This window comes from Chelonoidis abingdonii, chromosome 22 (genome assembly GCF_003597395.2).
Source record: "Chelonoidis abingdonii isolate Lonesome George chromosome 22, CheloAbing_2.0, whole genome shotgun sequence".
Classification (NCBI taxonomy): Eukaryota; Metazoa; Chordata; order Testudines; family Testudinidae; genus Chelonoidis; species Chelonoidis abingdonii.
The window spans coordinates 18209067-18237033 of NC_133790.1; the positions used below are offsets into that span (position 1 = coordinate 18209067).

At 42.6% G+C, this 27967-nt stretch overlaps 1 protein-coding gene across 3 annotated transcripts in view; it reads right to left on the bottom strand.

The window, feature by feature from the left end:
* Nucleotides 1–22643: 22643 nt before the first annotated feature.
* The window catches only part of YPEL1 (yippee like 1), a 40750-nt gene continuing 35426 nt past the window's right edge, over nt 22644–27967 (bottom strand). For all 3 annotated transcript variants that reach the window (XM_032776952.2, XM_032776934.2, XM_032776972.1), the window contains exon 5: nt 22644–27123. In XM_032776952.2, the coding sequence (XP_032632843.1) occupies nt 27034–27123 (90 nt within the window). In that variant the 3' untranslated portion in view covers nt 22644–27033. The remainder of the gene's footprint in view (nt 27124–27967) is intronic.

The following is a 27967-nucleotide window of genomic DNA, read 5'->3' on the forward strand; positions in this document are numbered from 1 at the left end:
TTCTGTGTCTGTTTTCTTCCTGAGTCACCAAGGCAGAAAGCAAGAGGTGTGAACAGCAAGACAGACAGAGAGGAGACATGACGGTGTTCTACACATGGGACACATGGGCAGCAGGCTTGTATAATTTTTGGTGGTGCCCAAGTGGATCCATCCCATCCATAGGATGCCTACCCCTACCTCGTGCTTCAGGGGAACGTGGGGTCCAGGGTGGCCTGGGGGGTTAGTGGGGTGCCTGGTGCTGACAGCAGCGAGCAACCCTGCTCCGCCCTGCCTCTTCCCACACCGCCTCCACTTCACCTCTTCCCCAAAGCCCCTGACCCTGAGCAATGCTGGGAGCTGGTGAGGTTGAGTGGAGTGGGCTGGGGCCAGGTCACTTGCTGCTGCCAGGGCCAGGCCCCCCGCTAATGCCCCAGGCTGCCCTGGACCCCATGACCCCCCTGAAGCACAAGGTAGGGGTAGGCACCACCATGTTGTGCGATGAACACTTGACAAAATTACTGGACTTAGTGACAGACAATGCGGGCAGTGGGTATTATGTCATTCAATCATATTGGTCCCTTCTGACCTATGAGTCTATAATCCATAAAATAGCACACATTTTGACACACTGAACCCCCCCCCAAAACACAGTAAGCTAGTTAATAATAATAATTCAACTCATATAATTAATGAAAAAGTTGTGTATCCTGTATATGAGATTATATGAGAAATGAAAATGAGCTTGCTTTGGGATTTTAGAAGGCACTTATATCACTTAAACACATTTGGTACCTTGAATAACGATTACACTTCTTGCAAACCACATAAATAGGGAACCCATGGTCGCCTTCCCTCAACCCACTGCAAAGGCACAGGGGTTATTGCTGGCTGCCCTAGGGCTGCAGAAAACCATATGGGCAAAACATATGGAAAGAAGAGGATCAATTTATACAGAGCGCTGAAGGAGACTCCCATAGTGCATTAATTAACACTTAATACATACATTGAAATTAAATACATTATAGAGATAAGAACCTGTAATGACAGACTTTACTTCATGAGAAGCTCCAGAGAAAGAAGACAGAGGGAGTAATGGGAGGGGCAATCCTAGGGAGACCAAAGGGGCTGGTAGAGGGAGCAGACAGAACAAGGGTAGGGGCAGAGTCACTGCAAGGTTGACCCAGTCTTCTGCCTCTCCCCTGTGGGTGGAAACACTGATCACTATCACTATAGGAGGGAACAATAGAATGGAATGCCCAGAAGAATGAATGACTTGAGGACAATTTCCTGAAGGGACCCTTACCCTTGCAGAGCTTTTCTGGCTCCATCATTTACATTTCTATACAGGGTGGTTTGGCCCATAGAAATAAAAATTTGCACATCTTTCATGTGTTTTTGGACCAATCGAAAAAACCAGGTACAATTCAAGTGACTTTTAAAATTGCCTATAAAACTGAGTTAACAAAATAAATGAGCTTATGAGCAACCAGAAAATATACTGTACTTCTCAAGTGAAAAAAATATAAATGGACTTCTTGGCAAAGAAATTGTAAGTTTTCTTACCGGAAAAGTCACAAACTGTCTGGAAAGGAAGAGTAGACTGAATTACTTGCCTCAGTGAAATTAAATACCCAGAGAATTGCTGGGCCTGTAATGATGATGATGACCAAGGCTTGCTCACCTGTGGCTCCCCCTCCCTGTGCTGTGGAGGCACAGCCAGGCAGGTCTGCATCTGTAAGCAGGCGCCCTGCCTCAGGTGCAGCTCCCATGGGCCCTGCTGGCCAATAGACTGGGAGCCTCCCGGGAAATGGAGTGGGCTGGGCTGGGCTGGGGGGTGGAAGGCAAAGGGGGAGATTGTAGGGAGCTTTGGAGGAGGGGAGGGTAGTGGTCTGGCACAAAGGGGGGGCTCTCTGGAGAGGGGTGACAGGGGCGCAGGGGTCATTGGGAGTCTCTCGAGGGGGCAGAGGGTTGTGCGGGTCTCTGTGGGGCAGGGGACAGTGATGGACGGAGCCAGCCGCAGCCTGGGTCTGCTCTGCGGGGGGTGTTGCTATAGTCCCCTCAGGAAGCCCCCTCTGTCAGCCCCCTCTGTCCTGTGTATTTTATGTCAGCCCCGGGGTGCCCATCGCTGCTTCTTTCCCCCGCCCACGGCTCCATCTGTCTGCCCCCACAACCCCCTGCTGTGTCCTTGTGTCTGTCTGCCCCCACAACCCCCGACTGTGTCCTTGTGTCTGTCTGCCCCCACAACCCCCGGCTGTGTCTGCCCCAACCCCCTGGGCTGTGTCCTTGTGTCTGTCTGCCCCCACAGCCCCCTAGGCTATGTCCTTGTGTCTGTCTGCCCCGACACCCCCCGGTTGTGTCTGTCTGCCCCCACAACCCCCCCGCTGTGTCCTTGTGTCTGTCTGCCCCTACAACCCCTGGCTGTGTCTGTCTGTCCCACAACCCCCGGCTGTGTCCATGTGTCTGTCTGCCCCTACAACCCCCGGCTGTGTCTATCTGCCCCCACAATTCCCTGGGCTGTGTCCTTGTGTCTGTCTGCCCCCACAGCCCCCTAGGCTATGCCCTTGTGTCTGTCTGCCCCGACACCCCCCGGCTGTGTCTGTCTGCCCCCACAACCCCCCCGCTGTGTCCTTGTGTCTGTCTGCCCCTACAACCCCTGGCTGTGTCTGTCTGTCCCACAACCCCCAGCTGTGTCCATGTGTCTGTCTGCCCCTACAACCCCCGGCTGTGTCTGTCTTCCCCCACAATTCCCTGGGCTGTGTCTTTGTGTCTGTCTGTCCCCACAACCCCCGGCTGTGTCCGTGTGTCTGTCTGCCCCCACAACGCCCGGCTCACCGGCTGTGAGTGTGTGTCAGTCTGACAGGGACAGACCCTACGGCTCGCTCTGCCCAGGGCTGAGAGCCGCTGCCTGTGGCTCCCTCCCCCTCCCTGCTGTGGAGATGTGGCCAGGCAGCTCTGGCACCATCCCCTGCAGCTCCCATTGGCTGGGAACCGCTGGGGCCTCTCCAGGGATGGGGGGAGCTGCTTGCGGGGAGTGGGAGAGCTGCTCCTGAGGTGAGAGCACCCCACATTGCTGACCCCTGGTGCGGGGACCCCCAAAGCACGGGGCCTGGTGTCCAAACATTGGTGGAGCTGGGCCCACCTTCAGGAATACTGGTGGAGCATGGGCACCACGGGCCCATATAACTTGCCACCTATGGAGCGGGACACACTTTGGGGAAATTCATTAAGTGGAAATTCACTCCATTAACTAGCAGTTGCCTTTTTCTTATCTCTCTCTATTGTTTTAATTCCCTTAAAGCTACTGAGGGAACCTCATCCTACCTCCATCCTCAGCTACCCTCCGAATTCAAGATCTGAGCAGCTCAGCACTGCTTTAACTCATAGCAGAAGAGGAGAGGCATTCCCATCTCAGGTATTTATATGGCCTCCATTACTGTAGTATCTGAGAACCTCACTATCTTTAGCATATGCATCATCACAACACCTCTGGGAGGTAGGACAGTGCGATTATCCCCATTTTACAGATGGGGAACTGAGTCACAGCCAGGTTGAGTGATTTCCCCAAGTCACAGAAGGAAGTTTGTAGCAGAACAGGGAATTAAACCCATGTCTCCTAAATACAGGCCTGCCCCCAAGCCACTATACCTTTGGACCACTCATTTAATACTTTGGATCAGCTGGTCAGCGCCCTCTTAAAAATCCCAAACCTAGAAACTCCATTGATATGCTGAGAGGTACTGGTGACTGCATGGCTCACAACCTCACTAAGACTGAAGCATACATTCACATCCAGCAATTAACAGAACTGTAAGGATAAGTTAATTGTAAGCCCCACCTACGACAAAAGTGTAATGGGAACCCGCACAGGAGTTTTGTGGGCTATGTGGGCAGAGGGACTTTGCTGAATATTGTTTTGGATAAGAGTGGGTGTGTGAAAAAAAAGGCAAAAAGCAGAGGACCAGCAAGCCAGAGACAGCCTGAAAGAACAGCTGAAAGCAGTGTTTGACAGAGGAAGAAGCACGGGGAGAGGATTTTGTGTCAAGGGGGCAGGCTGAAAAGAGTGCCATTGGTGCTACAAGCAAAAGAAGCTGTTTCATGCAATTTGATTGTTTCTGTGTTCAGAGACACAGGACTTTGTACATTATTTGTAAATAAGCAAAAACCACATCAAAGTAGTATCTATCACCCATTTCTGCTCCTCATGGGAACAAACCTCCTAGACCTTAAGTTTTTGGCTAGCCGCTCTAGTCAAAAAGCAGTGGAGGGGAGAGAGAGAGAGAACACCATTCTCCTAGCGAGTAATGAGAGCACAAGGTGCCAATCATGAATAAATTATAACCCAAAGCTAACCAGAGACAAACAAAATGACTTAGGGGGCACAGTGGGAGTGGGGAGCGCCATCTAGGAGTTCAGTGTTGGAAGTCTGAATGACAAAGGGGGGGATCTGAAGGAGGCAAAAAGGAATGGGAGGGTGCCCTGGGAATGGAAAGGCTTTCCCAGCCATAGGATGCAGTGTGAATAAAAGGAGGAAGGAGTAGATAAAAAAGAGCAACAAGGAGGGGAAAGAAATGGACAAACGGTAACTTTCAAAAATGCCAAACTAAAAGCCCAGAGGAGTCCAGCTGATCTGTTCAAGATGTGAGATCATTCTAAAGATGATTTAAGATTTACATGGACCAGAGGTTGTTGCAATATTTACTAATACGCTATCATCCACTCCAGGCTGCAAATGTCCTGTTCTCACACTGTCTATTGCATCATGTGATTAACATAACAGCCCCCAGTCCTCCCAGAGGGAGCAGAGAGAACACTTTGCTTCTATACATTGACATCTGATGATGCCAATTCAGCTGGAAGTGCAGAACATCTGGTGCTGCTAATGAACTTACTTGCACTGCAGTGTGTGTGTGTGGGGGAACCCCACTACCAAAAACTCTCCAAAACCCAATCAGACGCTATGCTCAAGACCTTGGAATCTCTTGCGAAGGACATTCTAAAAAAAACAAAACATTCTGTGTTTATCATCTTCCTCACAAGTGTACTGTGAAAACTGCCCCTGTCTTCAACAAGGCTGGGGCTGTAGCTGCAGGCAGATGTTATGCAGAGCACCTCCTACAGCCCAGAACCCCATGGATCACCAAGCATCCTGCTGCCAGATTCTACCTTTAGCTGAGATCCAGGGGAAGAAGCATGGAGGCTTAGCTACAGTGCAACACACAGGAGGCATGAACGAGAAGTTGCCAGCCCTTAGGGACCTAGCCTCTTTCTCCACAGGAGATTTATGTACATAACACCCATTAAACTCCACTGCACCGTGCATCAATGAAATGAGAGTCCACTCTGGGTAGCTCCAGACTATATTCCCAGGGCTCAGTTTGAGTCGCTGGGCTGGAATTTGATAATCACTGTGGAATCCTTCTGCTCTAGCTAAAAAACAGCAATAGCTTTGCTCTCCAGCTGTACTCCAGAACCACAGATGGAGTAGCCTCTAAGGCCCATGTGTCCCAGCTCTACTTGGCTAGGTGTGCATATTGAGGTAATGGCTATAACTGGTCCAACTGTGTAGAGAGGATTCACCCCTTCCTGTCCTGCCCCCAAAGGGTATTTGCACAGCCACAAGTGCACAAGGATCACCTATGGACTTTAGCCTCCATGGCATGTGGGATTGTACACCTACCACCACAGTTCCTGGAATACTCCCTCTGCCCCCCAGCAAAGAATGCTACTGCAGGGGGTGGAAGAGGGAAGGTAGAGTTTGTTCCCTAATGTTTAAATTACTGGAACATCAGCTGTAGGCAAGGCACCAGACTTCTTCCTTTGTATGACTCAACTAACACTGCCTGGCCTGTAGCCTCCCATGAAGTCAAAACCCCCTGTGATTTTCCAGGCTCAGAGATCCACCCTGTCATTTTGCAGCTTATAGTAATACAAATGGCAGAGAAGATCCGGAATGTTTGTTACTCACAGAGGATAAGGGTGAAAGTATTTTTTCATCATGGTATTTAACCCCTCCTCATTCTTTATGAGGGTGATCACTTAACAGTCTGTCCTTCTGGACAGTTATTTTGCATCACATCATCACATTATAAAGATGCTGCCTTTCGTGAAACACTTCTGAGAATGTCCATTCAGTATCAGTTCAGAACAAATAGCTTAGAGCAGGGCAGGTACAGCCCAAGGCTGAGGTTCCTTTGTACACCAAGGTAAACCGAGCCAGCCAAAGAGAGAAGATTTTGGTTTTACCTCACTGGCTATTCAGAAGTCATATAAGCAATTCCCTTAGACACTCCAGTTTCCCAGTATCACCACCAGTGCCACTTGTTATGGGGATGAATGGTTATGAAAACTAACATCCAGTAAAAGAAAAAGGTTCTCCTGATCCTAAAGGACCAAGCCCCAGACCCAGGTCAATTATACAAGTCAGATCTTACCCACAAATCACACTGTTGCCAATCCTTTAGCATCTAAAATCTAAAAGTTTAGTCATAAAAGGAAAAAGATATAGATGAGAGCTAGAATTGGTTAAATGGAATCAATTACGTACAGTAATGGCAAAGTTCTTGGTTCAGGCTTGTAGCAGTGATGGAATAAACTGCAGGCACAAATCAAGTCTCTGGAGAACATCCACAGCTGGGATGGGTCATTCAGTCCTTTGTTCAGAGCTTCAGTTTGTAGCAAAGTCCCTCCAGAGGTCAGAAGCAGGACTGACCTTTCAGGGCCTTTTATATTTTCTGCCCGTGGAAGGACCCTTCTTTGTTCTAACTGTGGAAAATTGCAGCAGCAAGATGGAGCTTGGAGTCACATGGGCAAGTCACATGTCCATGCATGACTCAGTTTGCAGGCCGATGCCATTATTTCCGTGTTAGTTTGAATGTTCCCAGGAAAGCTCAGATGTGGATTGATGTCTCCCAAAGTCCATTGTCAGTTAAGTGTTTCTTGATTGGGCACTTACTGAGAATAGTCCTTCTCAAGAAGCTGACCAAATGCTTCACTGAGTCTAGAATCAAAACACATTGAGATACAAGTACATAGCCAATATGTATAATTTCGACTACAAAAATGATACACACATACAGATAGCATAATCATACCCAGCAAATCATAGCCTTTTCATAGACCCCTTACATGACAACCTTTGTACAATATTTGCTGCAAATATATAACAGTGGTTGCACAATGATCTATACGGTTACAGATTATGTCAGTAATGTCACAACCATGTGTATGTTTCTGTGCACAAACTGATACCAACCCCCCAACCCATGCACAATGGTTGGTATGATGGGCACCCTTCGAATTTTGAGTTGGAAAGAACTATTGTCAATCTCCCAGCTCAACTCAGCCTACACTGCCACAATTAGCCTGGCTCCCTGTCAGCCTCAGGTAGCTGCCCAGTATTCTTTCCAAACTCCACCTAAATTTGGATCATGTCTATTTCACCTGGGTCCCAATTTTATTACCCCTCACCCCTAGCTGACATCTCATTGTTACAAAAGTGCCTCAATGAAACGTGCCCTCAACAGCCCCTCACCTCAAGACCCATTTTACCAAGTCTTGAAGCCTGTAAGATGGTCTCCTCAAAAACTGGAAAGGAGGCAGATCTGTTTGTAATGAGCCCTCAGAACCTTGCAACAGAAGTGGCTTTCCTTATTGATTCACTGCCTCTAATGCATGCACTAGTTGTTATGCTAGGGTTGCTGAAGTGCAGGGCTTTTATCACTGCTTTTATCTGAGAACAGAGGGTACTGTTTATGGTATATGGATTGTTGGGATCCAAACGGCAGAGGAAACCCAGTCGCAGCACTGAATCAGAGTTCAGCCACTGACCGTAGTACAGCGCACAGCTGATTAGAGCTGGCTGGCTGCAGTGGTGAACCAGGCTGAAGGTGGTGGTGGGAGATCAAGGTGTCAGGAGAAGGAGCAAGAGGTCAGTGGGGAAGGGCAGAGAACCACAAGTTTGTGAGGTGGCTAGGATGGAACAAAATGTCTGTCCAGAACCCTAAACTTCTGGTGAACATTTCACCTTAGTTTATCTTTGTATTGACGCATATGCTTGGAGAGTTGAAGAAATACTCACTATATAAGGAATTATATGGATTCTGTAAACACATACAAGTAGAAAGAAAGGGACAGGGCCACCCAGAGGATTCAGGGGGCCTGGAGCAAGGCTGGGTCTTCGGCAGCACTTCAGCAGTGGGTCCTTCACTTGCTCCGAGTCTTCCACTGCACTGAAGGACCCACTACCGAAGACCCACAGTGAGCGAAGGGCCCACTGCCGAAGTGCCACCGAAAACCCGGAGCGGCTCGCGGGGCCCCTATGGGACCCAGGGCAAATTGCCCCACTTGCCCCCCCTCTGGGCAGCCCTGGAAAGGGAAGGTCAAATTTGAGCAATCCCAACCTTGCCAGTATCTATTCAAAATGTGCCTCTTACCTGACAATTATGCAGCTCAGCCTGAGATCTGCCCTGGATATTATAGTTACATATAGGGAGCTACTGAGATAATTGACAGCAGCAAGGCTCATGGTGGAGTTCAGGCAGCAGGATTTTCTTCCTCTCTGTGCTGTTGTGTTGAAATCATACAGCCCCACAGCATGGTAGCTACTTATAATTGTGCTGTAATCTTTCACTTCCTGCTATGCAGCAAGTTAAGGGTTTGGACTATCCATGAGTCAGGGGAGCTTGGGAAATAATACAGTCTCTCTTCAGCCAGAGCCCAGAGCCAGTCTAAAAATAATCCAGAGACATGGGGAGCCCTCCAGAGAGTCCATAGCAGGAGAAGATTCAACAGATCATTGACTCACTTGCTTATATACGACATTTGACATTGCAACATAATTAATCTAGGAGTTTAACATTTATCTAGTGCTTCTTACCTCAGGGATCCCATTACTTTTACACATATAACACACTGATAAGCAACGTATACACACAGGCCATGTACCCCAGCACTGAAAAGCAGTCCTCTTGGAGGTCAAATAGAGCACAGCAACATAACATAGCAGTCAAGGAAGACCATGTCCTGTTGAAACTGTACAGAGAAATGTGGGGAGGTGGAGATAATTATCTGAGTTGGAATTTGGCCAGGACAGAGAGGCTACTCTTATGAAAAGAGTCACAAGATCTTTAATGGTCATAAGTATTCAGGGCATCTGTTGTAAATCTCATTGGAAATAGATCAGCAACTACCATTTCATTTGTCTTTAGAAATATAGAATTAAGAGCTGGTCTACTTTAAGTTCGGAGATTGTGTTACAACACAATCCTGCACAGAGGGGGTTACAATGAAGTTTGGGTGTCCTTGTGAGATGGCATCCGATGAAGTGGGCTGTAGCCTATAAAAGCTTATGCTCAAATAAATTTGTTAGTCTCTAAGGTGCCACAAGTACTCCTGTTCTTTTTGCTGATGCAGACTAACCCGGCTGCGACTCTGAAACCTTGGATTAGGTTGAAGCCCTGGATCTTGATGCACTAACATTTTGGTCACTTCTACACTGGATAGAATTCACCAGTGTTATACTACAATCTTCTGACACAGTAAATGTTGTAGTGTACATAGACTCTTTCAGAAAACCACAGGAATCATTGTATGTTACCGTATGGACAGTTTTGATGGATTAGACCCAAGATTAAAGGCCTAAGGAAGGATTAGAACCTACTATTTTGAGTTTTTTTCCCCCTATCGTATATACCTTGTAATCTCCAACCTAAGAAGGATGGATTTAACTATTTGTTGGTTACTTTCTGATACTCAGATAGCTATAGGTTCCCTGATCTCACAGAGGCCAGACAAGGCAGTAGAGAGTTTGCTCTACTGAAAGGTATTTGTTTATATTTTATGTGGACCCTGTAAGCTAGATAGTTGCAGCAAGTAGAAGCGGGCATCTGCTTGCTCAGTGTTTCAGGATTAATGTAGGTGAACACAAGGAAGATAGTCATAAAAGTTAGGTATTAACAACGGTGTAAATTTTGGCTAGTCAGAGGTATCAGATCAAAGTATATTTTTTAGTGGCCATTGGAAGAGTGCTGGGGTATTGCTGGTTCTGTCTACTAGAGAGGAGCAAATAATTTCTAAGGAATAATATGAAACAGATTTAGCTTCATTTTCTGTTTGTGGGCTATCAGCCAGGAAACCCCTAATTTCTTTAAAACTTTGCGGATAGGTTGCAAAAGTTCTCTCTTGATGGTAGTGGCTGTTCCATCTGTATTGTTTAGTTGCAACTGGTCAGATAGGTATATGAATGTAAAATTCACTTTCCACGTAGGTCACTTTGAAATTCACTTTGGGACAGTGCTCCTGCCAATAAAGCTTGATTATTGGTGGAAACTAAGAGCACAAAAAGAGATACAAGTGAGACTTGAAACAAGTACATTAAAAAACAGGAGGAAATATTTGCAGAAGAAATGTTTGTAGCATTAACCCAGCTCAGTTATTTAGGGTATGGCTACACTTGGAAATGTGCAGTGCTGGGAGTTACAGCTGTGGTCGTACAGCTGTGTAGGAACAGCGCTGCAGTGTGGCCACACTGACAGCTACCAGCGCTGCAGTGTGGCCACATTTGCAGCATTTGCAGCGCTGTTGGGAGTGGTGCATTGTGGGCAGCTATCCCAGCGTTCAAGTGGCTGCAACGTGCTTTTCAAAAGAGGGGGGTGGGGTGGAGTGTGACAGGGAGCGTGCGGGAGACAGAGAGAGTGGATTTTTGGAGCTGACAGCTCCCTGCCTTGCAAATTCTGGCCATTTCCCCCACCCCTCTCTCAATCACTCTTAAATGCAAAAAGGCTTCAGACCAGATAAGCAGCTTCTCCGAGGGACTCCCTCCCCCCCGCCGTGCTGTTTGTCTCCTCAAGCAAACAGCTGTGAACATTCCAAAGCCTCGGCTCGGCTCGCTCGCTGGAGCAAAGAGCAGCTGTGTTTGGTAGCTCCGGGGAGTACCTTCCGGTTTGTTGTAGACAGGAATTCTGGGATACCTCTTAATACCCTGGAGGCCAATAACAGCGCTGGTGAGTGTCCACACCTGATGAGCAGCGCTGCATCACCAGCGCTGGATTCGCTACACCCGTAGCAGACCAGGAGTACAGCCAGCGCTGCAGCCAGGGAGTTGCAGCGCTGGCTGAGCTTTGTAAGTGTGGACACCGAATAAGTTGCAGCGCTGTAACCCCCTCACCAGCGCTGCAACTTGCAAGTGTAGCCAAGCCCTTAGTTTAGAAGCTGCAGGTCATTCTATATCCTCACCCTGGCTAGGAGACAACCAGCTGACACCACTCATGGGGGCCCAGAGAGAGCATGTTAGTAGTGTTGACAAAGAGCACAATACATTATTTTCTCTATCAACTGTTAGCTAAACAAACAACTCTAGCAAAGCTAATACTTACACTTTTGGACTATTGAACATTACAGCATTTCAAGGCCATATCAATAAACAGAGCTTTAAAATATTTATTTACTGTTAGAACTGTAAAAAATAGAAATAAAACCCCAAACCCTCCACTCTCATCACCTGAGGCTTTGACATACCTAGTTGCAGCATACTGCAGTGCCAACAGTTGGATAATTCCCAGAATTCCAACGGCAACCACTAACTAAAGAAACATGCCCTTTCCTCTCATTGATCCAGACTGCTGCAAAAAGCCTGACCACAGACAAGGGCCTTACATTACACCAAGTTCCAGGGCTGGCCAGCTGACACAGCGAACAAGTGCCAGAGTCAAGGATACTCCATCAAAGTCATCCTTCCTCCAGAGTTCAGATCTTACAGCTGTTATAGCAGAAGTGCCCTGGCTAATCTTACACATTGAAGTAAATGGAAGCCAATGCAACATCTGGAACACAGGTGTAATGGCTTGGCCCAGCGAGTGAGGAACAACCACATGGAAAAGTGATAGAACATGGATTTTAAAGACCATCAGTGTGATCATGCCTGGATTTGAGAAACCCAGGAGGCAGGTTATTAAATGGAAATTACTTGCCTAATGAACCACTATATTTTTTGAGGGGGGAAGATTTACCACCATGAGAGATTGGGGGAGGAGGGAGATGAAAAGAAATCCAGTTCCTAAGTGAGCTAAATTGTGCTCAGCACCTGGATGTAGCAAACTCTGGGGGTTTGACAGAGCCAGGCTCAGAGGGTACCTGAGAAAAGTGACTTCTTAGGGAAGGAGTGAAAATCATGTGAAAATTTCTCATTGGTGACCCCATCTGGAGCACTTTGTCTCAACTGTGTTTCAGGGCACCACAACTTTGAAAGCTCTCTCTGAGCTTAGATTGAGAAAAAAGGGCTGCCTTTGGACTAATGGGATGGGAAAAGAGGAACAGAGCACACCAGAGACGTATGCCACTTCCAGAGGATGGAGGGCCGTTGTTTTGACACTACAGTAGGATCTCACTTTGATTATGGCACAACAGGACAACACTCACTATATAAATGATGAGCTTGAAATTTTGCAGTAAGATTTTAATGACACACATCAGCCGCAGATCTCTTGTAGCTGTGCGAGCACATTGCTACATACAAGGCGGGGATTCTAGTGATAAAGACAACATTGGGCCCCCCGGTGCTTGGGGCTGGCTGTGCTCAACTCTGGCATGGATGTGAAGTGTTTCTTATCCAATGGGGGCAGAGTGCAGAAAGCGCATCACTCTCAATCACCTACCATCATCCAGGTAATGGACCACTGTTAAATTCTAGTCTCACAAATATCCATGAATTCTGTCCTTGTTATGACAATGGCGCGAAGAAGGAGGATGATCCAGGAACAGCAAGGAAGTGGAATGTTGCAGACCTTGGATTATTGGAGACAATGTCAAAATCTATGAGGAGAAAGCTAGCTGAAGCAGATAGAAACACAAGCAGATTTCTAGTCATACCAATTATACTGCCTAGTTAAGCAGACTGTCTCATCCAATCAAAACACAAAACCACTAATACATATTTGCCTGCCAGTGAAAAACATGATTAATTCAGGACTATAAGGAGATTAAGTTGTGTACATGTAGAAAAGTCCTCAGGCCCAAAAGGCAGATGTTCGGAGAGTTGTGACTTATCAGGCATGCTGAGTTCAGTCTCTGTAACAACAGTCAAGCTGATCTGACGCAAACATTGCCTAATTTTCCAGTGTGAGCCTGTGTCAGCATAGTTACCGGGATATGTGAGCAGTGGCCTACATCCTTCTGCGCAGGGTGTACACAAAACACACACAGGGCTTTGTCTTGAGTTTAAAACAACTGTGATATATCACTGTCTGGCTTTGTGTGTGTATTTAAAATTGACGTAAGCTTTTTTTTAGACAGTTGTGGATTTGGTCTTGCAAAACACCCCACAGCATTGAACATCTATATATGGTAACATTCAGTAGCCGGTCCTGACTTCTGGAATTTGCTCCCACCAGAATTACATCTAATCCCCAGCCTGTCCATATGCAGAAGGTGCTGTAAATGCACAGGGTGCTATAAATGCATCTCTTTGACCAGGACTTCTGCCAGGTGTTAGCTCCACCACCCCTACCCTCCAGTGCATTTCGCAAGGTTTGCTCTCTATCTGTCCCTCTAGGTGTTTAAATATTTTTGAAAGTCTGACCCTATGCCACTTAAGAGCTTCTGAAAATATTTCTTATCACATAATATGAGCAACAAAAATGAAAAAAGGTCTGGAAAACATGACCTATCAGGAAAGATTGAAAAAAAAATGGGTTTCTTTAGTCTGGAGAAGAGAAGACTGAGAGGGGACATGTTAACAGTTTTCAAGTATGTAACAGGTTGTTATAAAGAGGAGTGTGATAAATTGTTCTCCTTAACCACTGAGGACAGAACGAGAAGCAATGGGTTTAAATTGCAGCAAGGGAGATTTAGGTTATACATTAGGAAAAACTTCCAAACTGTAAGGATAGTTTAGCACTGGAACAAATTACCTAGGGAGTGGAATCTCCATCATTAGAGGTTTTTAACAACAGATTAGACAAACACCTGTCAAGGATGATCTACGTAATACTTCGTCCTGCCTCAGTGCAGGGGACCAGACTAGATGACTTATCAAGGTCCCTTCCAGTCCTATATATCTATGATTCCATAGATTTAAAAACAAAACAAAACAAAACAAACAAGACAGAGTTAATTCTTTTGCAATGAATGGAAACAATTCAATGGCTATTGCTACAATAAATACTCATTTCAGCTGGGGAAAGTACAGTGCACATCTTAAGCATATAAGAGATTTTTCTGAGAGGAAAAGAAATTAATTTTTGTTTGCAAAGCAGAATGGTTTTGTGCACATCTATCAGGGGTCCATTCTACAGATACAGCCATCCACTCAAATCGTGAATAAGGAGCTGTCTCCAGATTTTATCTCAAGAAAAGAAAAGATGCGTGAGAGTGAATAACAGTTTGTGAGTGCTCTGGCAAAGGTGTTCCTGCCATGGACAGGGCTGGCCTTACCATGAGGCGAACTGATCCCAATAGAGACCCCAAACAACAATTCAAAGTTGAATTCTTTAACCAGGTGCTAGATTGTGCATACAGTCAGTTGAAGAACATTTCATGCAGCTCAAGGAACACAGCAATATATTCGGGATGTTGTATGATATTCTAAAACTCCTCACTAAACCTGAAGACCTACACCAGCAATGCAGGGCACTAGACACAGTGTTGACACATGATGACATGCGCAATATTGATGTGAGTGATTTAGGTGATGAACTGAAAGCCCTTTTGAGATACATTTCAGCAGGATCAACTCCAAAGGCTGTTCTAGAATATATGTGCACAAATAAGATGACCACCCTCTTTCCAAATGCTTTTGTTGCTCTGCGCATACTTCTAACACTTCCTGTAACAGTTGCCAGTGGAGAACGCAGCTTCTCCAAGCTGAAGTTAATAAAAACACATCTACGCTCCACAATGACACAGGAGAGGCTGGTCGGCCTTGCAACCATCTCAATAGAGCATGAGCTGGCCCAGACTGTGGACCTTCAGGAAGCAGTTCAAATCTTTGCAACCAAGAAGGCAGGGAAAGCACCACTTTGATTATTCAAACAGATAAAAATGCCACTGTTTACTATGCAGACAAGAAAAGTTACATTTGCTGTTCAGGCGTTTGAAAGTTAAGTGTTACTTAAAATTTTTGAACAAGGCATTTTAAGTTGTTAGTTCTCCTTTATTGGGGTAGGTAGCAGAGCAGTACCATGAGAGGAGTAGAACAGGAAGAAGGCAGAACTGAGACCTTTCAAAGTTTTGGCCCAAGTGAGGGGACATGGGGGCATCATTTGAGCTTCCCACCTCAGGTGCCAGAATGTTGTGGGCTGGCTCTGGCCATGGATCAAAAGTCTTGGGACGCATGACCAAGGGTTCTTCTATTGCAAGAGGGAAAGCAGCAGCTGGCTATGACAGACCTGCTATCTAGTTCCCTAGGCCCCTTTTGCATGTGCTTAATTATATACAAGGGAATAGCCCTCTTGGGCCCAATTTTGTTGAATTCATACCAGTGACAGTAGGCACCAAATGCCCATCATTCTCATTTGTGAGTGTTTTATATCCATTTTGCCCTGGTGCAAATGACTGCATAAGGTGTCAGGTGATAACGAATGGGGCTCCTTGAATTCAATGGGACTATGCATGTGTTTCATGAGTGCTGACATGACTGAAGTGTGAGCTAGTGAATGGCAAATATTTAGATGGGAACAGTGATTATTTTGCTCCCCTTAGGCCATAGCTGGGAGGGGTGATTGCTGAGCAGTGAGGGATGTCAAAACACTACCAATAGTAAACTATTTTACAGGAGCCTGGAGAAATTCTGTAGCACTTTTCCTAAACCAAAGAGTGTGCTGAAGTAGGCAAGGAAGCTGAAAACAACAGGGAAGTTACGGGGTTGTGAGCTGGTCCAGAGCTCCTAAACAACATTCCAGTCTGTATTCAGGCAGGGGATGTGTCATTTTTCTACTCTGAATCTAGGAATATGGCTGGCTGCAGGGGGAAGCAGGATTAATAATAATGACAGTTTCACCTCTCAGCCTGCAGGTGAACAAGAGACTGGGAAACTTGTCTCAGATTTAACATGGCCCAACTCTTATTCCCATTAATGCTCATCACACTGAACAAATTTCCTTTGTCACACAATGGGGTTTAGAGTCTATAACACACCAGCTCCTGAAATCCAGCTCAGAAAGTTGACAGTACTTAGACTGCTGATGTGCTGAGACTGCCGTCTAGCATGCTGATTGTTCCAGGGTCACCACATACACAGCATGCTCCTCATACTGCACTGCAGCACCCTTACCCTCAGTTTCCCCTTCTCAGAGCTGTTCAGTAAACTCCGCTACATTCTTCTGCCCACCCTCTGGGAATGGACTCAAAGGGACTATTCTGATTCTGGCTATGTCTGTTTCCAATCTAAATGTATGTTGTATGATCAACATACCTCTATTACAATTTTGATCACAGCCCACCTTCCATAATAGAATCCAGGGGACAGGTGATCAGTTGTATATGTTCACACACCAAGAGAAGTACAGACCAGAATAAAATAACTAACTAAATACTACTTCTACTTAACTGATTGAGATCTCATGTATACAGCACACTTGAAACTTTAAGAGCAAGAAAACTCTGTTTATCAAAGGGAAATACAAAAATCCTGAACAAAAGGTTGTCAGATTCTGAAGAGCAAGTCATATTATGGATAGAATCAGCATGTTTACATGCAACACAGCACAGAAAAGGGAATATCAACATAAGCTGGGCATGGTGCCGAAAGGGTGGTAATTCTTTTGAAAAATAGCTGATTTCTCCATCTTGGTTGAATATCAAGAATGCTCAGTGAGAGAGTGACAGATGGGTGGAGGGAGTGAGGACATTTACTTGGATCTTGTTCGAGAGATTTCTCCAGTTAGAAGATCAGATAAGATCACTGTATTTTCCTGTTCCTGATGATGGTGAAGTGCCACTAGCACATTGGTTCCCAAACTGTGATCTGAAGCACCTGTGCTCCACACAGCACTTGGTGGTGATCGGCAGAGTCCTGGCCAGTCACATCATTTTGGTTCTTTCTGAGTCCAGCCATTGAATTGCATTAAAAGTTGCTAAAAAGTATATTTATTATTACTGTCTAAGCAATTGCTGTAGTTGTCAGGGATGTTATTTGATTGCCAGTGGAAAAGGAGGAGGTCTGCTCAGTCACGAGTGGGAGACAAGCTTGCTCAGTCTCAGTGAAGGAAGGCAATGCACAAGCCAGTCTTTAACAAAGGGTAATCCACATTATGGAAAACTGTGAGAACCCACGCACTAAGGGATTCTGATTTTTCCCAGGCTTGTTTGAAAGCAGAGTTATTTAAGGGAAGATCCCAAGGGTAAGCAGATGAATCAGCTTTTCCAATACCACAGGAATAGCTAACATACCGTGAAGGATGGGATTGCTAGCAAGAGCTAAAGGTGAACTTGAGCGTCTATTCTGTGACTCGGATTACAATTTAGGAGACTTCCTTGAACCCAGGAATGCATCTTTTGCAACCCTGCTGGCTCTGGCATATGGTTTATATTCAGAGTGAGAATGGTGGAGTCTGCTTCCTCTCCAGTCTACTAAAACATACAAAATACTTGAGAACCAAGAGACAACAACAGCACAAATGAGCAAATATAAATCCAAACAATGAGAGACAGGTCAAATGTATAAAAAGAAATATTGCTTAAAATATAATGACTAGCAGAAGATCCTAAGAACTTGTACATTTTTTGCTATTTAAACATTTCATAATTCTGAAAACTAGTAATGCACTGCAAGTAAAGAGGCAGAGTTGGAAGAAAAGGACAGGGAAGAAGAAACTCATGTTTAAGCCTGACTCCGACATCAATTCCCCATGTGATCATGGGAAAGCCACTCATCTGCCTAAGTTTCCTCATGTGTAAAATGGAGATGGTAATCATTCATTTCTATCTTATAAAGTATCAGAGGGGCAGCCATGTTAGTCTGGATCTGTAAAAAGCGACAAAGAGTCCCGTGGCACCTTATAGACTAACAGAAGTATTGGAGCATGAGCTTTTGTGGGTGAATCCCCACGCATCTGACGAAGTGGGTATTCACCCACAAAAGCTCATGCTCCAAAACGTCTGTTAGTCTATAAGGTGCCACAGGACTCTTTGTCGCTGTCTTATAAAGGACATTCTGAAGATTGTCAAGTTTTAAGGTCCAGCGATATACATGCTACGTATTATTATTTATATACACCCTTCAACGCAGAGCTCTAGAAATCTCTAACTAGATGCCATCTGGCCCAGGACTGAAGTTAAGAAGTAACATTTATCTATGGAAAATTCAGCTTTAACGTTCGAAGCCAGAATGTCCACAGCAACAGCACATTACTTCAAGCAATCGTGACATGAAGAGATTAATACGCATATATTACCTATTTCCCATAATTATTAGTCTGTACTTAAGTCAAATGTTTTGAATACTCTGGCTTGTAACTTAACTTAACCACAGACTAACCTGCTTCTATGTCTGTAGAAGCATCCCAGAGCCTAAAGTCTGCCTTTGCTGTGCTCAGCCTCCAAGTCCCAACCAGTGACATCGCCAAAAATGAATGAGCAAATAACCTTCAATGGGCCAGTCTTTACAAGAGAAGTAGTAGTTAATATTATCACATTGTTCAAGAGATGCTCCAGAGCCAAAGAATTGCACTGCTCAGCCAATGAATCCATAGCTGGCTTGCTCACCAGTTGTAGACACAGTTACTCAGCTGTTCCACAGGCTGTGCAAGTCTGGGAAATCAACAGATGAAGGTGAAAAAAGGTAAAACAACACGCTTGGACAAGATTAGTCTTTGAGAAGGGCTCGAAGTGGGTTAACTGCTTAAGCTGTAGTCACTACTGACATCCCATTTAGAATAATCAGACATCTGTAAATAGAGACTTTGTCTTATTTTACCATAGGCTAGCCTCATGGCTGAGATATTTTTAAGGTGTAAAGACAAGGGCTTTCCACCAAGTGACAAATGCAGGGGTTCATTTCTTAAGATGAACAGTTTGCATTCTTATAAAAGTTACTAAAAGGTGATTGAGTTCCCTATCCCCTAATGGCTGTCCAGTTGGAAGTCAAATATCCTAGGTGCACTTTTCAAAGAGAATAGATAACATTCCAGTTCCCTTGGTGATGTTGATCTGATTGCCAAAGTGTACTAATTCACATTGCTGAGCATATAATGGCTGGTGTAGCTGCCTATATATAGTCATTGCACTATCAGTACCTAATGTGTTATTACTGTGAGGTGCCTGGAGTATGAAAAGTACTATATTAGCTCCAAATTCTGTTACAAATGGACCCTTCCATCATTTGGTAACATGTAGGTAGCTCAGATTCTCTCTCTTTTGCCAAAATTAATATACATTCTATTAACTTTTCTCATAAAATTCTGTTGCATCCATACAAACAGTGAAAGTATCTAAGTTTCAAACATTAATGGCATTTTTAAATCAGTTTCTCAAAACATATCAAAGGTACTTTTTCTCATTGGGGACTGAATCCAGGAAAAGTATAAAGAAGCTGCTTGAATTATTCTAAATTATATATGCAGCAGTGAAATAGTTTTTCCATTATGAGATCAAACAGAATTTTACTCAAATGTAAAGAATCCCACACCCTTTTGTGAGACAGAATGAGAGATTATTGGAGGCGCAGAGTGAACCTGAGCTGAATTCATGGCAAGTAGACAATACCCATTCTTGTGCAGTTCAAAAGGGGTTATGTCCTGATCCAATGTTGTAGCATTCAGCTATCACAGTACTTTCAAAGTTGGCAGAGCTACATAAGGAGAAAAAACATCTATGTAAGAGGTCCTGGCCTCTAGCCTCAGCAAGGACACGTCACTTCCTTTCCTCCACCCAAACGAAAATGCACAAACTGGAACAATTGAAGGGTGGCTGATAGCTTTGTATTCAGTAATATGCACTATGCACAATGACACTACAGATTACATAGAGTCATGGAATTTAAAGCCAGAAGGGACCATCTGATCATCTAATCTGACCTCCTGTATATCACAAGTAGTCAGCAACAATTTACAGTGCTAAGGAACTGGAACAAGTGGGTTCGGCTGTATATTTTAGCCTATTTCATATGTAGGCAGTTTTCCAGAAAGGATGATATTTTAAATCTTTCACACGCAAAATATCTGTATCTAGCACCATTGGTGTGCATCTCCCCTAGTAATGCAAAACAAAAAACACCCCACACCAAAACAAAACCACAACAAAGCCCATGCTTCATAAGCCTTGAAGAACTGGTAGCTTTCTTGAACCAGTCACATTTATGTTCTAGGAAGCATATTTTCCAATTTCATTAATACCTTGTAGAGATAAGACTCAGTCAATACATGAAGGAAATACCCATTTAGAGTACACAAAAGAAAGGACAACTATTCAAATCAGTTGAAGTATTTTTGAAAATTTAACTAGTTTAATCAACTGGTTGATTAAAGGAATTTTCAGAGATTTTTTTACTGACTGTAGGTAGGGCTCTGCAATAGGGCAGCCCTGCCTTGCACGCCCCCATGTCTGACCTTGCCATGACAGGTGCACTCACCTTAGTTTCCCCTTGGTCCAGCCATAAAAGGAGCAGTCTTGCTCCATATCCAATTCTAAAGCTTGCCTCTAGGCATGATTTATTTATTCCTCTGCCTGCTCATTAGTTCACAGAACCCTCGTGATAAAACCATTCTCCCAAAATTCCAAGTAAAAAAGGCTCCAAATGGATCCTTTTCCACTCTCCCACCTGCAATGTCATTTCCAGCTCATATTTGGAGTTATTAACCCAGCTGTCCCCAGATTCTTTCTGCTCTTGTCCCAGACCTCTACTCTCCAGGCCATTGTTGGAGAACTCCCAGAGTTGCTTTGTTCCTGTGACACTTTTTCAATAGCCCCATGTCAGGTTTCCCACAAGAGACCTCCCCACCTGTGATTCCTTCCCCTGCTTTGGGAAGGACCTCTTGTTCTGGGCTCCGGTTCTCACAGTCCTCCTCTCAGGCCTGCTGCAAGGAGACTTCCGGCAGTGTTCCACTCATTCAGGCCTTCCTGCTTGTTTTGTCCTATGCAGTTCCTAGGATCCACCCTCCAGCTCCCCTGTCTTGTTTCAGGCTTGGCAGTTTCTCACCAGGTGGAGTCAGTTTAATTATGAGGGGATAAGAAGCTGTACACTTTGTTGGCATCCTCAGATAATTAATTTGTTTTCCTTAACTGTTTGCCAAAACCTAAACATCAGCTGACTCCCAGACCATGCTGCAGGGCCTATTTAATCTCTTAAAACTTTCCTGTGAAGGATGTTTGATTTGATGGGAGTTCTATTAGGAGAGATGGGGTTTGATGAGTGTTATATTATAATCTATATCTACACATCCAAACATGTCATTCTAATCAACTATTAAAATAACCTCTGAATACTTCTCGCATAAAACCCATAAGTGATGATTGATGGGAGACTCTGAGTGATGTTTGAGGTCAAACTCCTATAAATCCCTAAGCAGCTCAGATACTGCCAGAGTATATTCTCAGAAGAGAAGCCAGGAACTATTTAGGCACTGGTATAGTCCCATTACATAGCATAGGAGTGCCTCAGATATATTAATTGAATTTATGCTGACAGCACACCATGAGGTCTCATTTTATAGAAGAGAAACTGAGATACTGAGTGACTTACCCAAATTACAAAGGCAGCCTGTGGATAAGGCAGGAGCTGAACCCAGATCACCTGAGTTCTAAATGAATTCCTTCAATCACAAGACTATATTTTCCTCTCCAGTTGTATGGTGAAAACTCTCTCTTTGCTCCAACAAATTTTCAGCTGGAACTCCTGAAAAAGTAATTAACCATCTCAGGCACCCCAGAAGAGATGGGCACCCTAGCAGCACCTATGGAGGTCTAGGAAATGAGATTAGCAGTTAATGGCATTAATGCTGCAGAGTCCTTCATTACTAGGAGATGCAGCATACTTTCCAAGGTCCTTGTACATACATGCTAGCTTAAATATATACTTTTGGCAAAGTCTTTGAGGGCTTATGCCATCATATGGAGAAGACTGAGTTGCATTTCACAGAATTCCATCATACCCATTACTGACTCAGAGTTGAGACTTTGTGCAATGTATATATTAAAAAGTGACTCCAAATATCTCTGCACTTCATCACTGGAGTGAACTTCTTCAGAGGTGTTTTCAGCTGCTGTCTAAATTAATGTTTACTATTTAAAAACTTTTCTGATTAAAGAGGAATCACAAAAGCTCCTCCTGGCCAAAGAAGAAATATAAAAGAAAGTGTCTGTTTATTGTGCTTTCCTGAAATTCATGCCTGCTGTCAGGCTGGCCAAGTTTACTAAATAAAATAAAGAGGCATCATCCAATCTGTTTAGATCCCCAAATTATCTTCCTTCAAAAAGAAGGCAATTCCTATGCAGAATCTTTTGAAAATAAGTTTGTTATGCTTTTAGGTTCTGAAAGTGCCATTAAGCATTCTCCACATTTGTGAGCAAGAGGTTTGAGACTCACTGACCAGGGACATATCCTAACTTCTTATCTTTAGAAAAAATATTTTTATTAAGAAAAAGCAAATGTTTAGCTTGACATTATAACTCAAATATGTATTCACATAGCGTACCATGATTCCTATGACCACAAATGGCACAAAGTTAAAAAGTAATTCAACAAAACCATTGAAACTTTTATTGTGATACCTCAGATACAATATAGTGAAACAACAAATGATATACAGTATTGCTAGGACAAAACAGCAAAGCAGCCATGTCATCTGTAAAAGAAAGCATTTTAAAGTGTTTAAGAAACAATATGAGGCACAACTCAGTTGCCATTTATGACTCATGCTTTAGGCCTTAAATGATTTGTAACAGTCCTTTTCAAAATTACCTCTGAGATTCCTGTTCCTTTACAATAGATACTGCTGATTGGCTTACACGAGTGCTAAATGAAGTACAATACAATATCCTACAAGTTTAACAATAATTTGACGGCTTCCTTCCAGTCTTGTCCCATTATCATACAAGTGGGATGTTAAAATTTGTCTCTCTTTGTGGCGCTGTGGTATCTCAATCTAGATACAGGTCTTGCAATCTGATTATATGATCCTCTTATCTGAAAATTTTTTTTGAGAGCAATATATAAAGGAAAATTTTCAAGTCCATTGGAAATGGTACCGAGCACCCTATGTTAGCACAAATGTAGTTTACATTAGGGAGCAATAGGGATATATTACTATTTCCATAATCAAGGGGTTAATTGCTTCTGTTTGTTATTTTGAGGGATCGTTCGCTTGAAATCAAATTAATTTCAAATCATGTCTTCCACAAGCTGCTATAAGTTTAGATGCATGAAAATTAAGCCAGTTACAGAGAGGCTGCTGATTATTTTTAAACTTGCCAAATATTTAGTTTGCAGTAGGGCATCAGGACTTTATTTGTACTGTTACATTAGTACTGTTACAATTCAACCTACATCATTATATAGTTTGTAGATAATGAAAAAGTTCACATATTCCAGCCCCTTTTACCAACAGGCAGAAACAAGTCAGAAGAGGTCATGGATGGTTAAGAGGGTAATAAAATACTGTATATTAAAATGGCAACACAGTGAAAGAAAGAAATAAAATCCAAAACAGCAAAAGTAGTAAGGCCGGTGTATCAGGAAGCCCTCCCTAATTCTGTCAGAGTTGACTGGAAATTTTGCAGCTTAACATTTTGTAAATGATAGTATTGCCTTTCGTTGGTCAAAAGGATGTCCATAGTTATAAACCAAAGAAAGAATATTGGCATTTGAAGCAGACTCTCAATATTGTAATACCAGTGTTACAGCCACTCTTCAGGGCCTAGACAATGAAGAATGTGTCACCAGATTCCAAAATCATGTCAAATTATGATGCTTAATTATATTAAAACAGCCATAGCTTTTATGGGTTCAAAAGAAAATCCTTTCAATACATGTATATTTTTTGCTAGCACATTCTTATGTATCCCAATGAACATTCTTTCCAAGAAGCCAGCTCGTAGTTGGTTCATTTGGTCCAAGAAAGAGCTAGCATGAAACAAGAGTTCACAAAAGCTTTTTGTTACAGTTTATAAAAAAAACAAAACAAAACAAAATAAATGTTAAAGACCAACAATAAAAATAACCAGTACAAGTAACAAAAGTGCTCAAGTGGGAGAGGAAGTAAACTTGCCCAGAATGAACACACAAAACCTTTAAATATAATCTTAATATATTACACACACAAAAAAGTTAGAGGGAAAATGCTTTGTAGAATTCTCTTCAAGTAAGTTTTTCTTTTTAATGTACTGCTGGAAGGTTCAGTGACCAGACTGACCTCTTCACATCAACCAGCAGCCACTAAGACCTGGAACCAACTTTCACCAAAACCATTAAGCATAACTCTCCACTTCTTTACCATGGGAGAACTGTTTCAAAGAATCACTGCTCAGGTCAAGCAATAAGAAAGAAAAGGTTCACATGCTCCCAGCTATCATAGCAAGCATAAAAAATTATTACATAGTAGTGTGCAGTAGGAATTTTGTATTAGTTATAGCTCCTTCTCTACTCTCTCTTACTCCCCCTCAAAAGACTAATAAGAATATTGCTTCATTTGGTTCTCTTAAAAGCCATAACATTATACATAACTCACATTAACTCCTTATGCCAGTAATTGAAATTTTAGGTGCTAAGCACTTAATGAAATCCCAACCTTTGGCATCAAGGGTAATTAAGGTTTTGGTGAAAATGTCCAGTTTGAAATACAAATAAATAATGCACTGAAAAAAGAGGTTGAGTATCTAAATAAGAATATCTTTTCTAGTTCTTTTGGTTTTTTTTTTAAAAAGCTTATTAATAGGAAACATCCAAATCCACTATTTAAAATATGACTACAGATTGTTCTGTCTCGTAAAAAGAAAAAAAATTAACCTTAAATTTGTACTCTCATTTTTATAGTGAAGGGTTGCGGTGTTTTTCTCTTCAACTCAGTGTAATTCTTCTTGAGTCTGTAGCCAGACAAAGAAAATATAAATATCCTACAGACATCTTCATGGGTGTTACACTTAGTCTTTGAAGCCAACACAAACTCCTTGTTGATAGCTGTTTCAGTGCTTTCATTGCTGGCAATGGACATTATACTAGAGGAAAACTGAAAAATAGCCCAAACAAAACAGTATTCCAGGTTCTTTCAGACTGAACAGATGGCAGCACCAGATGACCATCTTGTGCCAGTGACCTTCAGATAAAGGGGACTCCTGGGTTCAATCTAATTCTTGATTATGGATGAGCGGTATAAGCCACCCCACAAAATCCATATTGGACCCAGCTGTACTAGACCAGTTCTTTGGACTTAAGCCCAAGGGTTTTTACTATTTCTACTGTTTAAAATTTAAGTTCTGTAGGTTCATTATCACAGCTCCTGATATAGAGCTTCTGTATTACTCCTAGTCATTGGCATGCTTGTAAATGAATGATGTCTGGTAATAAAGTGCAGTAGAGTTTTGAAAACCTGTCACAGAGAGTTATCTAAAATGTAACAGCAGCAGCAATGGCACACATTGCAACCTTCACAAATGCCATGTTAAAATAGTTATTAAAAGGAAACTAACTTCTATTCTATTGTAAGGGTTTCATATTGTTCATTCCATCAAGACACAAGATTAGTTTTTTTTAAACCTCTCTGAAAGTGCATGCACAAAACCCAATAGTAAATTTTGTGGATACACATCCACAGAAGGCTTTCTTAATAAGTCACTCCAGTTAAGAAGCAGCTGGAAAAAAGCAAAAAACAGAAAGGATGTGAGCTTTATATAAATTTTATTATGAAAATGTCTTTGGGGATGATTTATCCAGCAAACCAACAAACCCCTTTTTATTTTATTTTTGTTTTAAAAATTATCTTGCTATTCTATTTTATGAAGAAATGAAGTCAACGTCACACTTTCCTGCCCATCCACCAACCCCCACTCTTCTTCAGGTACTGTTACTAATTTCCATCTCATAAGCTTTGGCCTGTTGTCACACAAAAATAAGTATATTTTTGTTATAAAGTGTAGCAAAAGCAGAATACTTCAATGAATTTTCTTTATAACAACCTCTTTGTCCAGTGCATTAGACTACACAGCTACATGGAACCAGCCATAAAACTTCACTGATGCACAAGTCCCTGTTACTGTTAAAAGGCACAGTACCAAAAACTTGTTTACTGACTAATTTTTATAAATACAAGATCCATATATTTCTGTGCCCTTTGATCTTGCAGGCTGTAATTTTATCAACTTCTCCTTTCAAGACACAAGTTTGCTGGATAAGGAATGCAATTATGTTGATTAACTATATTCTACAGTATCACTGCCTTAGTATTCTTGAAAATTAGTTGCACTAAAAATACTGAATCATTAATGTATTCTTTTCTGCAAAACTTAAGATCTACTTATATATGAGTCAGTGCAACCAAAAGATTTCTAAATGAGCACTGTACCTTTAACTTACTTGCCTGCAAGATGTACATAGATTATGGTACTCCCAAATTTTAAAAAGCAATTAATGAATACTCTAATACCGCATCCCTTTCACTGCCAGAGATATCAGAAATTGCTACATATAAAAAGACACCCCCAGCCCATACATTCTTCAGGACTACTCATATCAGTCTTCTGCTAGATTTGGTGTAGGTGTTTAGGCAAGAAGCATGCACAGCAAAAGGTAGCATTAAAGGCATAGGTCAAATAAAAATGCTAACCAGTAAAATTCATTTGCAGTTAGTGAACTGTTTCTCTAGAACTTGAGAATTTAGAAAAAGGTCATCCAAAATGTTCCAAAACAACTGTTCACTCAAGAATACATATACAAAAGAGGGAACTTACACAAGGAGAAAAAGGCAAACATGGCCTGAACGAGCCACATAAACTACACTAGTCATCTGTGAGGTTGCAAAGTTCAGTGATATTCTCAGAGCTACCTCAGCCAAAATCCTTCTTTCAGTTGCATTAGTCTTTATAAAGCATGTTCCACAGAATATTGTCCAAACAGAGTGAAAAAATGCTTTTAATTTACTCCCAGCCATTGTCTTTGATCATATGGGCAAGTTCAATGATAAATTTTCCTTCTTTGTATTTTTGACTGCTCTCAAAAGCATGTTCCTAGAAATGGGAAAATAAAAATATTTAAAATACTGAATTAGACTTAGTTTTTCACATTATTTCATTACCAATTTTGACATACAAATAAAAATGAATAGATAATTAACATTTGTAACATTTATTAAGGCTTTCTGGTGATATTTTATTTGTATGGATGTTTTCTCTTTCCTGATTGAAGTATCTAATTTTTAGCACATATGGTGTCCTTTACATAAAATCCACACTAAAATGTTAATATAAAATTGCACATGCCTATGCATAAAACTATAATTCAACATTTACAGTACATACATATATCTATTTACCTAGATATTACTATGATCCCCATCAGTATAATATCTTGAGCAGCTCTCAAGGTACATTAGACTTTAACATGACTGTCATTTCTATGGAATGCCAGGATTATCATGTTGTTACTTTATTTCAGAGCCAAGACTGTGTGTGTGTCTGTTCTTTTACATATCATCAGCTACAGGTCTGCTAAGGCCAATCTTTCCTCAGCCCTGGGATTGCTGGATTCAGACTGGTGATTTTTGCCATTTTTTAAAATTTTGTTAAGCCATAGCTTAATTGTAGGTGATTTCCTAGCAGCAACTTAAAATTTTGGACAGGTGTTGTTTTTCATTACTTTGAAGAATGTGTTTATCAGATTATAGGTTCTGAGTTCCAAACCAGTCTTGTATGGTAAGAGAAGGGTTGACAGAAACCAAAGTTAGAATATGGAACTGGAACCTTCTAACATAGCTGTTCAGTTTCCTTCATTCCATGACTGGACAAAAAACCCAATCATTTTACAACCTCAGCTCTGGATGTTCATTATTACTATGAGAGGGAACACATGCAG